Genomic DNA, 15,009 nt, shown 5'->3' with positions numbered 1-15,009 from the left:
TATGTTGGTGCCAGAAACATGGCGAGACCTGGGGGCTGCCCCCAGCACACTCCTCAGACTGTGTTAGTCATTGACACAAAATGCCATATTTCACATTTCAAGCTAATCTCTCTAATTACACTCGGGGACTTCAAGGATTAAAGTACAACCATTCCTCGATCTCCTCCAAGAGGACCACAACCTTGTCATAGGGCCTGGAGGCTTGCAATGTTGGCTGGAGTCAGGGTTTTATGCTTTGGCTCTTGGTCGGGTCACCCATGGCAAACAGGTCAAAGGGCAGAGGCCAGACTAAGAGTGGGCCACTGATCCTCCAGGTTAAGGGGTTCAGTTCAGGGCTAACAAACCTGATTGGTCAAACAAAACTGTTACAGAAACAGCAATGAAGAACCCTTCCACATCTGAGTGCGACAGTATTCCTGAGTGTCCACCCAGGCATTGCATGACTGCCAGTAGTGAAAACCAAGAGGAAGTTACTGACACAATGAAGGAAGCCCTGAACATTCCCAGAGTTGGAGGATTTTCTTTGCAGCGTTAAATGCCAGTGGTGTAACGGGCAGTAAGAAAGAAAAAGATTCCTCAATTTACGCAAGGTTTAGGTTCCTGGAAAATGTTTCGAAAAAGCCATAATTTGTAAATCAAAACCACTATGTTAAATCCATAACAAATATGTTGGCACACTCTACATCCCCAATGGCAAAAAGTGGTGTCCTGCTAGATATAGCAAAAAAATGTTAAAGGTATTATCCAAAAACTTAAACTGGATGTTTGCAGATCAAGAAAAACACCTCAACATCATTAGAGAGCGAGATTTGTCACATGCACATCAAAACATACAGCGAAGCGCATCGTGTCCGATGTGCTGGGGGCAGCCCACAAGTGCGACCATGCTTCCAGCACCAACACAGCCCGTCCATCCTAACCCCCATGTCTTTTTTGGAATTTGGGAGGAAACTGGAGCACCCGGAGGAAACCCATGTGGTGATGGGGAGAACGACAGACAGCAGTGGGAACTGAACTATGATCACACAATCACTCACGGACAAACTGCTGTAGTTACAGTGCCAGCCATTTTCTCTGCACTTACAAAAATATAGCTACCATATTATAAAATTCAGTGGCCACTATTCCTAATTATTATTTAGCTGGTTCCTTAAGGTTGTTATAGTCAGTGGTGGTGATAGGAACGAGCTCCCACTACCTAGTAAATGCTCTCAGTGACTTGTGCCTCAAACAGCCTCCGACAACAAGTCCAGCTCCTGAGCTTCACATCTGGCTTAGCGACTAAGCCCAGTGGAACTGTTTCTACTGACAGGAGAAGGGGCAAAGGTGGGTTACTGGCGACTTAAAACCAGGTGCTTTGGGCAGATGGGGCTCATCAGCTGTGGTTGGCGGCTCATCTAGGAGAAAGAAATCTCTGATCTCAGACCTCCGCTGCCTTGTGGCTAAACCCACTCATGAGGAAGGCTTCTGGGGTAAACCCCGAGGGAAATTTCCAGAACTGGAGACCCTAAGGCAGTCCTACATTGAATTCAATGTTGACTGGCAACTCCTGCGACACCGCTGGTGTCGAACTGTATCAGTCTCTGCCGTTCCTTTGGGTTGATCAGATGTGTGGAGAGGGGGAGCTTGCTCTCCATATTGTACTGCCCAGGCTTGCATATCTAGACAGCTAGGAGGCAATGCCCATGGTCAACTCTGACTCTGAGGCCCTCTCCTCACCTCATTTAGCTGTAATAGTTGTTCTTTCTAGGAAGAAATGTAATTTACGAAAGCATATAAAGTGCAGAAAAAATAGATGGCCATTATCCCTAATTGCTACTTAGCTGTAATAGTTGATCTATCTAGTAAGAAAGGTAGTTTATGAAGGCATATAGTTTCAGACAGTTCTTAAACAAAACCTACATTTTAAGCCAATGTCCATTTGTGCTGGTTCAGGAGATATTTGATATTTCCAAACAGTTTGAGCAGCAACAAAAAAAGAATAGTTCAAAACAAAATTTTGGACTAAGTTTGTACTGGAAAACTTGAATTTCAAATTGATTATTGGTAAAATGCAGGGTGCTGCATAGTGTGATATATCCTGTGGTCACCAATTCTAAATTCAAAGGGAAAGAGATTACAGTTGAGTACATTTCCAAATCTCTAGCAATCAAAAGTTTGCTCAATTATGCCAACCAAATGTAGATTTTCCAAACTAACAAACTTTATTATAGATTTTCACATTGGTTTCTAGAACACAGAACATCACACCACAGTGCAGTCACTTCTGTCCACAATGTTGTGCCAACCTTTTGACCTCCTCTAAGATCAATCTAACCTTTCCCTCCCACATAACCCTCCATTCTTCTATCATCCATGTGCCTATCCAAGAGTCTCTTAAATGTGCCTCTCCCACTACCCATGGTAGTGTGTTCCACAAACACACAACGCTCTCTGTGTAAAAAATATACCTCCAACATCTCCCCTAATCATGTAAAATTATGCCTCCTCGGATGAGCCATTTCAACCCTGGGAAAAGGTCTCTGGCTGTCCACTCTATTTGTGCTCCTTATCATCCTGTACACCACTACCAAGTCACCTCTCATCTCCCGTCCATCCAAAGAGTAAAGCCCTAGCTCACTCAACCTATCTTCAGAGAGAAAAACTTTCTACAGACATAAGAGAAAAGCTTACAAAGAGAAAAAAAGGTTTCTGCATACCCTGCTGGACAATCCAGTGTTTTCAAATCTTCACAATCTTCATTGACCCAACGCATCTCACCTGGTGAGAGAGTTCATGACATAATTGACAAAAGATAATTCAGCTTAGAAACTGCACAATGAAATCTAAGATACTGTCATCTGTAAATTAATGATTGATTTTCATGAATTTCAAAGAGAAAACAGATTGCAACTAAGAAGTTAATCTGTACATCATCTTCTTTTCAACTAAGAATGAAAATTAGGGCAACTCATTTGTCTATTTATTTATTATATATTTTTTCCTATTTATTTATTAACATACTACGTGGAGTAGGCCCATCTGTCCTTTCGAGCCATGCCACGCAGCAATCCCCCAATTTAATCCTAGCCCAATCACTGTTCAGTTTGCAATGACCTATTAACCCACTAACCAGTGCGTCTTTGGAATGTGGGAGGAAACTGGAGCACCCGGAGGAATCTCACAAGGTCGTGGGGAGAACGGAAGACCCTGGGATCTGAACACAAGGCGCTGGTACTGTAAAGCATTGTGCTAACCACTACTTTACTGTGCCACAAGAGGTCTATTTAAGAAAATTACTAAAAATGGGTAACATATCTTAGTGGTTATTAATTTTTTTAATATTTTAAAACACTCAAACTGTTTTTCAAACATATTTATTATGTCAAAAAACTATAAAGCAGCAATCATATTCAAACCAGACCATATTAACATCCAAATGCTCCGAAAGAGATCTCATTTACCACGGCAAGGCAAATGAGGGTGCTATGGTTGTGTAGTGGTTAGCATGACAATATTACAGCTCGGAGCTCAATTCCGGTGTCCTCTGTAAGGAGTTTCTGTGCACCCTCACCCTTGGAGTGTGTAGGTTTTCCCCAGGTGTTCCAGTTTCCTCCGACTGTTTCCAAACACATTGAAAATTTGGCTGAGTGCTGTAATAACAACAACTTCTCACTCAATGTCAACTGATTGTAGACTTTAGGAGAGGGAAACCAAAGGTCCGTGAGCCAGTAATCATTGGAGGATCAGAGGTGGAGAGGGTCAGTAACTTTAAATTCCTGGGTGTCACCATCTCAGAGGACCTGTCCTGGACCCATCATATAAATATATTTGTGAAGAAAGTATGACAGCACCTCTACTTCCTCAGGAGTCTCCAGTGGTTTGGCATGCCATCAAAAACCTTGGCAAGTGGAAAGTGTGCTGACTGGCTGCATCACGGCCTGGTGTGGGAACACCAAAGCCTTTGAGCAGAAAATCCAACAAAAGATAGTGCATTCGGCCCAGTACATCCCAGGCAAAACCCTCCCAACCTTTGAGCACATCTACATGAAACGTTGCCGTAGGAAAGCAGCATCCATCATCAAAGATCCTCATCACCCAGGCCATGCTCTTTTCTCACTGTTGCCATCAGGTAGAAGGTACAGGAGCCTCAGGACTCACACCACCAAGTTCAAGACAGTTACTACCCCTCAGCCAACAGGCTCTTGAACAAAAGAGAACAACCACACCCACTTAAGGACTCTCTTATCTTGCTATGTCATGCTCGTTATTTATATTTCCACCTGCAGAGTTTGCTGTCCATTGATCCTGGTTACAGTTACTGTTCTATAGATTTGCTTAGTATGCCCCCAGAAAAGAAGAATCTCGGGGACGTATGTGGTGACATGTTTGTACTCGGATAATAATTTTACTTTGACTAGATTAGAGTTAATCGGGAATGTTGGGGGACACTGGGGGGCGTGGTTCAAAGGGTCAGAAGGGCCAACTCCACGCTGTATCGCTAAATAAATAAATGCATTTGTAAAGGCCAACGATATTCCAACCACTACCACTTAGTCTTATATAAAATTACCAAACTGGAAGCTGCAAATGATAATAGCTCATGTTCAAATGAATTTGCCCGGTTTCAAATAATTGTGACTTCAATAATGGAAGCATCCAAAGACACTAACTTCCCTATTCCACTAATAGAGGCCCTCCATTGCTTGGGATTGGCCGTAGATATTGCATCCTAGTTGTCTAGGTATGCCAACCAGGGCAGTAGGATTTGGAGAGCAAGCTGTTGCCCATGCAGCAGGCTCCCCCTCTTCATGCAGCTGAAGAATTCAAAGGAACGGCAGAGACCGACAGAGCTCGGCTCTGAACTCGATGTAGGACTGCCTTGGGGTCTCCAGCTCCAGATTTCTCTTGAGTTTACTCCCTAAGCCTTCCCCATCAGTGGGTTTAGCTGCAAGGCAGTGGAGGTTTGAGATCAGAGTTTCCTTCTCCTAAATGAGCTCCCAACCACGGCTGATAATTCCCATCTCCCTGAAGCGACCTGTTTTAAGGTGCTAGCCTTTGTCCCTTCTCCTGTCAGCAGAAATGGTTCCGCTGGGCTTAGTAGCTAAGCTACACATGAAGGCCAGGAGCTGGACTTGGTTATCTATCAGAGGCTGTTTGAGACGCAAGCCATTGGGAGCATTTAATAGGTAGTGGGAGCTTATCCCCACTACTGCCCCCGGCTATAGAAAATAATAGAAAAACTAAACAAACCCTACAGGAACAATTATAAATGACAGCAAAGTTGAACAGAACAAATTTACAAGGATTTTGATAGGACTTGAGGACCTGGAGCTATCGGGAAAGGTTAAATAGATTAGGGCTTTATTCCTTGGAGTGTTGGAGACTGAGGAGAGATTTGATAGAGATGTACTAAATTATAGATAGAGGGACACAGGGTAAATTTTAGATAGGGGGACACAGATAGGGTAAATTACAGATAGAGGGACACAGGTAGTGTAAATGCAATCAGGCTTTTCCACTGAGGTTGAGTGATACTCCAACTGGAGGTCATAGGTTAGGGGTGAAAGGTGAAATGCTTAAAGGGAACATGTGGGGAACTTCTTCACTCAGAGGGTCATGAGAGTGTGGAATGAGCTGGTGGATATGGGTTTGATTTCAATTTTTAAGAGAAATTTGGATAAGTACGTGGATGGGAGGGTTAGGGAGGGCTCTGGTCCAGGTGCAGAGCAATGAGATTAGAGGAAGGAGATTTTATTGGAAGTCAGAGATGCATTAAAGCGCACATGTAGAAGTCACAGTAAGGCGAGGACGGCCTGATGCAGTAACAATCAGCGAGACTGCCAGAGACACCTCTGCTTCCTGCAGATGAGATGGTCTGGACTCAAGCCTAATGAGTGGGTGTAGGGCTTGGATTTCCAGCATCTGCAGATTTTCTCATGTTTGTGATTGGGCCACATTTAGTTTCTTGGAATGTAACAGGCTGAGATTACCTTTGCATGTAACTTTATAATTGGTACAGCAATCTCCTCTACTCATGCAGTCTTCAGAGCACTGACAGGCATAGTCTTCATTCCTGGCTTCCCCACAGCGTTCTTTGCTGCACTCCCATCCATGACCTGGAACGTGCACCATTAAAAAAAGTTACCAGCCACTGGAGTATTCAGAGATTTCCCCAATTGCCATCATCACTTCTGCAATCTTTCATTCAGTTCTGTACTTTATATATTGCATAACTCACTAACACAGTATTCATGTTGATAATCGTTACAGCTTCACCACTTGCTATCAAGACACAAATTCCATTGTATTTCTTCACTGACACCAGAAAAAGTTCTGGACTATGAGGTAAATCATCAACATGTACCGTGCTGCCTAGACGTTCACCCTTGATTAGCATCGCTGAACGCAAGTCAAGGCACAACATGAAAGTTGCATTTAGTTTCCAAAATCTGATTTTGCCAAAAACAATAGATCTGAATTTGAGAATACCAGTCAAAAGAAAGATGATATGTAAATGAAATCTTTCTGATATTCTGAAACACTTTTTGTAAATCCAGTGATTGTTCTTATTACAGTCAATTTAAACACAGCCAAACACCCCACAAGCATCAATGACTTACTGACTAGATAATCTTTTTTATTCATGCTTTTTTTAAACAAAAAATCAAAATAAACCTTATTCAGAATTTTACAAATTACAAGAATAAACTGTGCAATGCACTTTCATTCTTTGTATTCACAGCCAATGCTTTCCCTATTGTTCCTGCACTGCTGCCCGGGGTTCCGGGGTGATTCACTATTACAATAATTGAGGGGCTTCCTCACCCAACCCAGCCCCTCCCTCTCCGGTAGCACCGGGGTCTTTCCCCACCGCGCCCTCGCATGTACCCCTGCAGCCTGGAAGGTGCCGGTCACCAGCATTCCTCCAGGGACACCTCAATGCTCTCTTACACACAGGCAGAGGACCAACTCCTGTCTCCTTCCTTAAAATTGTCCTGTGGGATCTTTACCACTCACCACATAACCCAAAATGAGGATTCGGTTTAAACAGCTCACCAGAAAGGCAAACTCTTGTGACAAAATCACACACAGGCACACTGTTTGCACTGGAAGTTAGCCTTGTTTCATGAGATCAGAGCTTTGAAGTGCAATTTCAACTTACCATTTGTTAACTCAAATGCTAGAATGCTACCCAATGAGAATGCTTGTATGGCTTTTCTGGCGACCAGCCAAGACCGAATTTCTAGTTGAGTGAGTGTTGTATTAAATAAGAATTTAAATGTGAGTAGATAATTGGACAGAGAGGAAAGAAACCTTAATATAAAAACAATTCACCACACACTGATCGTCCCTTAGTATGTTCAGGTAGGAGATGGACCACTTGGTATCAGCTAATTCTTTTGTTGAGTGAATGTGGTGGAGGGAGTTCTGGGAAATTGAGATCCCTGTCATTTGTGTGTGGGGGTGGGGGTGGGGGTGGGGGGAGGGAGAGAGAACAGAGAATGTCAAAGGAGGCAGAACGAAAATGGGGGTAAGAGAGAAGGAATGAAAGAAAATGGAAAGAATAAAGAGCCAACAGAGAAATAAACCATGATGTTAAGTGTTCACAAGGTGGAAGTGGAAACAAAAAGGCACCCACTTCCCAAACAACATTGCTGATGACCTAAGATCGTGAATACAGATGAACCTTTGATTTCCACCACCCCCATATCCTGGACTATATCTCACAAAGGAGGACAAAATGATGAGAGGCATGTATCGAGTGCAGACCCAGAGACTTTTACCCCAGGGCAGAAATGCTAATATGAGAGGACCTAACCTTAAGGTGATTGGAGGAAAGTATGGGGGGGGGGGGAACGAGGTAAACTCTTTACACAGAGAGTGCTGGGTGTGTGGAACGCTCTGCCAGGGATGGTGGTAGAGGGACATTTAAGAACTCTTAGACTGGCACATGGATGATAAATAAAAGGAGGGCTATGTAGAAGGGAAGGGTTAGATTGGCACAACATCATCAGCCAAAGGCCCTGCACTGTGCTGTAACATTCTAAGAACTAACAATATTCACTCAGCTGGCAACAGTAAATCAAAAGGAAAACATGCTTAAGACGTTTCTGACTTGCTTTTTAGAAATCACCCACTGCCTCATGTTTAGCTGACTGACAGAAAGTCAAGTCACTACACTGTCCTAATGACAGAAAATATTTGCATCATTCCTGTTATGTATGAGTACTGATGCAGTATTTGTGAAGTTCGCCTGGAGGGACTAAGGCATGGTGACAATTAGATCTCATTAACTATCAGCTCCTCAGATGCCCACTATACACTGGCCACCTCAGTATACCCACTATTACAATAGATTTTATTCCTCAAGAGATTTACAGTATACACCATAGCATGCCCGCACTGAAGAAAGATGAAATATTTTGAATACCAGCTAACTCACCTTCCTGCCCTCTTTTTCGAAAACGTGATGGGTAATTGTAACCTAAAGAGGGGTGAAAAATAGACTTGCAGAAAACGGGAGAAAATAAAAACACACAGGAATATTTCCTTTGCACTTTGAGACCCATATGGTTAAATCAGATTGCTCATTTCAACTTGCATTCCAATGTTCTGGTTTAGAAGTAGTAAAGAAATGTACAATTGTATTTTTTTTTAAAGTAGAGCATTCTCTTCTTACCATGCAGTGTAAAGAGAGCTTACGGTGATCACTGCAGGGAGACATCAAGCAGAGATGGCATGCTACAAACAGGGCTTGAAGCAAGAGGGGGGAGAAAGAGAAGCCATCTTAGACCTCAAAGCAACCTCTCAACCGTGTGAGACATTGACACTAAAGGATGCAGAGGGGAAACTAGTGAGCGAGGAACAACCCCTCAAAAGTGAAAATGTCTGAACATACAACGGAAAGTATGTTCACCGCTGAATGTAGTACCTGTCTTCAAACAAAGTTGATCAAAATCTAAACAGCAGCTGTTATAACTTTTGCACAAATTGTCACAACGACAGTTGGGTGGGGTTGCCTCTTGCAGTTCAAAGCATCTGCCCCTGCATGAGCCAGCAGCATTAGCTCGGGCTGAATCTGAAAGAACTGTATGAAACAAAAAAAAACATAAGACAGCAGTTAGGGAGACAGCACTCTTTAGTTAGCCAAACAAGCCAACAAAAATAAAATTGTATGAATCTATTTCTCCAGAAAATAGTATTCCACGTAGACAACCACAGAAAAAAAACTTGAAATTATAATTAACTTGTTATAACACTTGAATAAACACCTAAATTAGAGAGATGAAATTATAATTTAAATTACTAAAGGTGCGCAAGGTTGCTTACATCTTTAAGGTGGAGATTCTTTAGCACAATTATGCTACAAACTCAAACAGAATGAAGAATCCCGATGACGGGGTTCAGACTGAAATGTCGACTCTTTATTCCTTTCTATAGATGCTGCCTGACCTGCTGAGCTCCTCCAGCACTTTTGTGTGATACTTTGCTACAAACTCTCCACCTTTAAGGATAAGCAACTAAACCAAAATCAAGGCAAGCAAGCTTTTTGGGATGCGCTGACTGATTTTACCAAAGTGGAGAAGTTACTTGTAAGTTAAAGTACAAGGTCAAACAAGGACTAAGTTAGATTAAAACAAAACTATCCAAAGCTGATCTCAAAAATACAAAGCTGCATTCATCCAAAAGGTATACTCTTCTGAACTATGCTTGGAACATTAAGAAAGAGAAAAGGTATCGTATTTGAAAGTACATCCCTTTGGAACAGTAACTATCAAGGTGTGTTCTTACCCTCCAGCGAAACAAAACAAGTTCTTGCAGGAAGCAGGCAATAATGCTAACTCTGTCCAAAAAAGGCACAGTTAATCATGGACGACCAGAGTGACATATGTGATCTGTTTAGGAAAACTTTGTGCCATGAATGCTCACAACTATTTTAAAAGAATGTAAATCTAACTTTGACAAAAATTGAGAAATCAATATATATAGGGATGAAATCTAAAAAAAAGTTTACAGTATTGTGTAAAAGTCTCTTGTGTATGTATACATAATTTTTTTTTGCTAGAGTACCTAAGACTTTTTGAACAGTACAGCTGCCACACAAAAAATAAATTTCATGATATATGTGAGTGCTGATAAACCTGATTCTGATAATGGGTATCTAATGTGTACTGAGAGTGGGAAGGGGGCAGGGAGAGGGGAATCTTGGTTGGGAAAAGGGGAAGGGAGAGGAGAGGGAGCGGGAAGCACCAGAGAGACATTCTGTAATGATCAATAAACCAATCATTTGGAATCAAATGATCTTGCCTGGTGTCTCAGGGCTGGGTGTGTCTGCACCCGTGCAACACCTCACCCTGGAGCCCTTCCTCTGCCACCTGTCCCACACCACTCCCATGGCCTCCACTCTTGCCATTTCTACATACTTTGCCCCCACCAGATTTACAAATGCGATCTTCACTCCACGTTGACATACACGGCACTGTGCAAAAGTCTTAGGCACCCTAGTTATATACTGCATGAGCCTAATACGTCTAATTTTGATGAAAATTTGAGGAATCCAGATATACACAAGTGAAACAAAAACTAGTGATGTGTTTAACATGTAACTGTAAAGTAAGTTATTGTACTGTTTTTGCAGAAAGGGCTTCAGGGTTTTACTTTTAAAAATTCATTCATTGAAACCTATCGAATGCTGAAAGGCCTCGATAAAGTGGATGTGGAAAGGACGTTGCCTATGGTGGGAGAGTCCAAGACCAGAGGACACAGTCTCAAAATAGAGTGGTGTCCTTTTAGAATGGAGATGAGGAGGAAATTTAGCCAGAGAGTGGTGAATCCATGGAATTCTTTGCCACAGGCAGCTGTGCAGACCACATCACTGAATATATTTAAGGCAGAGGTTGATAGGTTCTTGATTGATCAGGACACGAAGGGAAATGGGGAGAAGGCAGGAGATTGAGGCCGAGAGGAAAATTGAATCAGCCATGATGAAATGGCAGAGCAGACTCGATGGGCCAAATGTCCTAATTCTGCTCCTATATCTTATGGGTTTATTCTCAATACATGTTCTAATTATTTTATGAAAGTTAAAAGCAATTTCAATCAGGATTAGCAATGAAAAGAATGTTTGAGAGATATTAAAGATACAAGTGAAAAATCCTGATGTAGATGCAATCTCATCAGAAGTCTTGGATAACAATATGCCGTAAAATTGAACTTCAGTTGCTTTTTCTTACATACTTGTAAGTTACGAGAGGAGTCAGAGTTTTTTTTGCCGGTGAACATTATACCAGATGTCATCGTTCAGGAAGGTTCAAGAAGCCCATGTACTGTGACATCTCCAAAGAATGATTAACAACAGTAACGCAATCCCCAACGGTTGATAGAGTAATGACCTGAATCTGACTATCATAGAGCCTTTATATAGCTTAAATTCATGTTTTGATAGTTATCACTTCTGAATGAACTAAGACAGGGGTTCCCAACCCTTTTTTGCCATGGAGCCTTAAGATAACTGATGAATTATTACAGTAGAAATTTAAAATGCATAATGCTAAGAATTTAAAATGCATAATGCTAGAATGAATTAGTAATGAAAAAGCTTGCCTTTTACTTGAACTTTTTGCTACAAAAACAGCTGGTCAATAATTCATCAGGTGAGCAAACCAGTCAGAAATTCAGTAAACAATGAAAGTTCTGGACAACTAATATCTATATATTCATGAGCTGAATGCATAGCCCAGAAATTAGATCTAAAACTTGTTAAATCTGGTTACAATTCCAAATTATGGTTCATAGGGAGAGAGTTAAACGTGATTCCTCTTTGGTATATACCAAAATAAAATGGAAATCTGTGAGACAAAATGGTGTTAGCTCGGAGTGGGATTGTTTTGAGGAAATACGAGAGAACCAGTCCACAGCAAAAGGGCCGAAGTAAAGTACAGCACAGAAGGATGCCCTTTGGCCCATCCAGTCCATGCTGAACCATTTACATTGCCTACTTACATCCACCTGCACCAGGACCATAGCCTTCCACACCCCTACCATCCATGTACCAGTCCAAACTTCACTTAAACATTGTAACTGAGCTGTTTTGAGAAAGTTAAGGGAATACAAGTCTGCAGCCATAATAGTGGATAACGGTGAAAAACACGTTTGTCCAGAGAAGGTGACATCGCTGAGCAGGTGCAGTACCAAATGCATGGCAATTTCAGAATCACTTCATCTGAACCATACCAGAACTGACTTTGGTTCGGTGCCAAGGATAAAATACAGGGACAATACCATAACAACAACACAGTAACAACCAACAGTTTACAGGACAATAGTGCAAACAGCCATGAACAAACAACAATTAGCAGAAAGGTCACATGTACAAACATCAATAATCAAAATTAAATAAATGTGAACATATGAACAGACTCAGTAATTATCAACAGAACAAGGACAGCATGGGGGAAAATACTAGTGTAAGGGATTTAAGTTGAAGTACTAGTTTAAATATAAGGACTAACATAAGGCGTTTTGAAGGGGCAATTCTTTTGTGTAAGGAAAGAAAGGAGGAGGACAAGATACAGAGAGAGAGAAGGAAGATACTCCCTTAGGTCTAGTATTTTTATTTTATCGAGATTCATTGATTCAGTGGGGGTAGAAGGGTGGGTTGGCAAGTTTGCTGACGACACACAGGTTGGTGGTGTTGTAGATAGTGTAGAGGATTGTCATAGATTGCAGAGAGACATTGATAGGATGCAGAAGTGGGCTGAGAAGTGGCAGATGGAGTTCAACCCGGAGAAGTGTGAGGTGGTACACTTTGGAAGGACAAACTCCAAGGCAAAGTACAAAGTAAATGGCAGGATACTTGGTAGTGTGGAGGAGCAGAGGGATCTGGGGGTACATGTCCACAGATCCCTGAAAGTTGCCTCACAGGTAGATAGGGTATTTAAGAAAGCTTATGGAGTGTTAGCTTTCTTAAGTCGAGGGATAGAATTTAAGAGACGTGATGTAATGATGCAGCTCTATAAAACTCTGGTTAGGCCACACTTGGAGTACTGTGTCCAGTTCTGGTCGCCTCACTATAGGAAGGATGTGGAAGCATTGAAAAGGGTACAGAGGAGACTTACCAGGATGCTGCCTGGTTAAGAGAGTATGGATTATGATAAAGATTAAGGGAGCTAGGGCTTTACTCTTTGGAGAGAAGGAGGATGAGAGGAGACATGATAGAGGTGTACAAGATAATAAGAGGAATAGATAGAGTGGATAGGCAGCGCCTCTTCCTCAGGGCACCACTGCTCAATACAAGAGGACATGGCTTTAAGGTAAGGGGTGGGAAGTTCAAGGGGGATATTAGAGGAAGGTTTTTTTACTCAGAGAGTGGTTGGTGTGTGGAATGCACTGTCTGAGTCAGTGGTGGAGGCAGATACACTAGTGAAGTTTAAGAGACTACTAGACAGGTATATGGAGGAATTTAAGGTGGGGGGTAATATGGGAGGCAGGGTTTGAGGGTCGGCACAACATTGTGGGCCAAAGGACCTGTACTGTGCTGTACTACTCTATGTTCAATGTAGAGTAGATTCTTCCAGCCCTTTGAGCTACGCTGCACAGAAATCCCCCAATTTAATCACAGGACAATTTACAATGACCAATTAACCCACCGACCGTTGTGTCTTTGGACCATGGGAGTAAACTGGAGCCCCAGGAGGAAACCCACGCGGTCACAGGGAGAGTGCACAAATTCCTTACAGGCAGCAGCGGAAATTGAACACAGGTCACCTGTGCTGATACCTACACTACTAGAGTTGGAGAAGTTAGGGACAAGTATGTCGAGTGCGAGAAGGGAATGCGTGAAGATTTGGCACATTGCAGATCACCTGGTTTAGTGGATGGTAAGTATAGTTTGCTTTCTGTACTGCTACTTCATTAATCATTTGTTGTCCTTGCTGTTTGACACGTTTTATATTACTCTGGTAAAGTGACTTACTGTGGTTTAGCATATGCACTTACCAGAATGAATCGGAAGAACACAGAAGGAATTTCACAATAATTTTGGTTACAGCTCTCTTTACCTATAGTGGACCTACTTCCTATGGAGAATCACTGCCTGTGCTGGAAATTAATACCTCAAACTCCATTAGTTGTATCACGTGCAACACTTCACTGCAAAGTAGGGAAATGATGTTGAGAAGGAAAGTACAGTAAGTCATGTCCCAGGCAAGTTGTTTCGACTTTGGAACCAGGCACCAAGCGGCACTCATAATCACTAACAGACAAACATGTTATAACACAAGAACTGCAATTAACCCCTCGTTTATTAAACGTCCATAACCCAAATTAAATTGCTCGCGTTTTATTAGATTAATTACCGTCTCTGCGGACGAAATTAAACCTTTGATTCCTTAATTCAGTCCAAATCTTCGTCCGCACTCGAGTAGATTGCGGCGAGTTTATTGAAGCTTCTTTATTCACCGATTGGAGAACAAGTTAATTATTTGCGCAGTTTAGCACAGTAACGGTGATAATAATGATCATTTTATCACCGTTACTGTGCTAAACCAGGTAATGATTAACAGCACCTAACGACTTCGCGGCACACTGTAGCGAACGCGAGTCTGCGACTACAGTGGCCGCGGTGATCGGGACAGAATGAAGGGTGCTGATTAAGGTCAGAATAAACGGCAAGGGTTCCAAAGCGGAGTTACATTTGTACCGTGACAAGCGATTGGAAATGAGAGTCAGAGCTGACACCCATCCTCCGTCTTGGTAAACCACGCGACGGGAAATAAGCAAAAAGTTATGGTACCTTCACGGTTGTTCGAGTCTCCTGATCTTTGCAAGCGACGCAAGCCAGCCCCTTGACAGACGTTCACCCCGGCTACGAAAGTTAACAGCGAGAGGATCTGCAAACGAGATCGGCTTTCTTTAATGAAATGAACTCGACAGACAAGAACCGTCTGAGGCTCTGGTAAACTTTTCTTTCAGTATTTCAACACTTGACCACCCCTCTCTCGTTCTCGCACACATGTGGCGGGGAGC

At 42.3% G+C, this 15,009-nt stretch overlaps 1 protein-coding gene across 6 annotated transcripts in view; it reads right to left on the bottom strand.

Annotated features, from left to right (window-relative positions):
• The window catches only part of enpp2 (ectonucleotide pyrophosphatase/phosphodiesterase 2), a 167,183-nt gene that overhangs the window by 106,173 nt on the left and 46,001 nt on the right, over positions 1–15,009 (bottom strand). For 3 of the 6 annotated variants that reach the window (XM_063067070.1, XM_063067065.1, XM_063067058.1), the window contains 5 exons: positions 14,777–14,873; positions 8,915–9,070; positions 8,426–8,467; positions 5,973–6,098; positions 2,700–2,760 (listed from right to left, as the gene is read on the bottom strand). In XM_063067070.1, coding sequence (XP_062923140.1) covers positions 2,700–2,760; positions 5,973–6,098; positions 8,426–8,467; positions 8,915–9,070; positions 14,777–14,873 — 482 coding nt within the window. The remainder of the gene's footprint in view (positions 1–2,699; positions 2,761–5,972; positions 6,099–8,425; positions 8,468–8,914; positions 9,071–14,776; positions 14,874–15,009) is intronic. The other 3 variants (XM_063067095.1, XM_063067087.1, XM_063067079.1) reach the window with 2 other exon arrangements.

Source organism: Mobula hypostoma, chromosome 1 (genome assembly GCF_963921235.1).
Source record: "Mobula hypostoma chromosome 1, sMobHyp1.1, whole genome shotgun sequence".
In the NCBI taxonomy this organism is placed as follows: Eukaryota; Metazoa; Chordata; class Chondrichthyes; order Myliobatiformes; family Myliobatidae; genus Mobula; species Mobula hypostoma.
The sequence above is the reverse complement of the archived record's forward strand: the minus strand, read 5'-3'. Positions and strand labels throughout refer to the sequence as shown.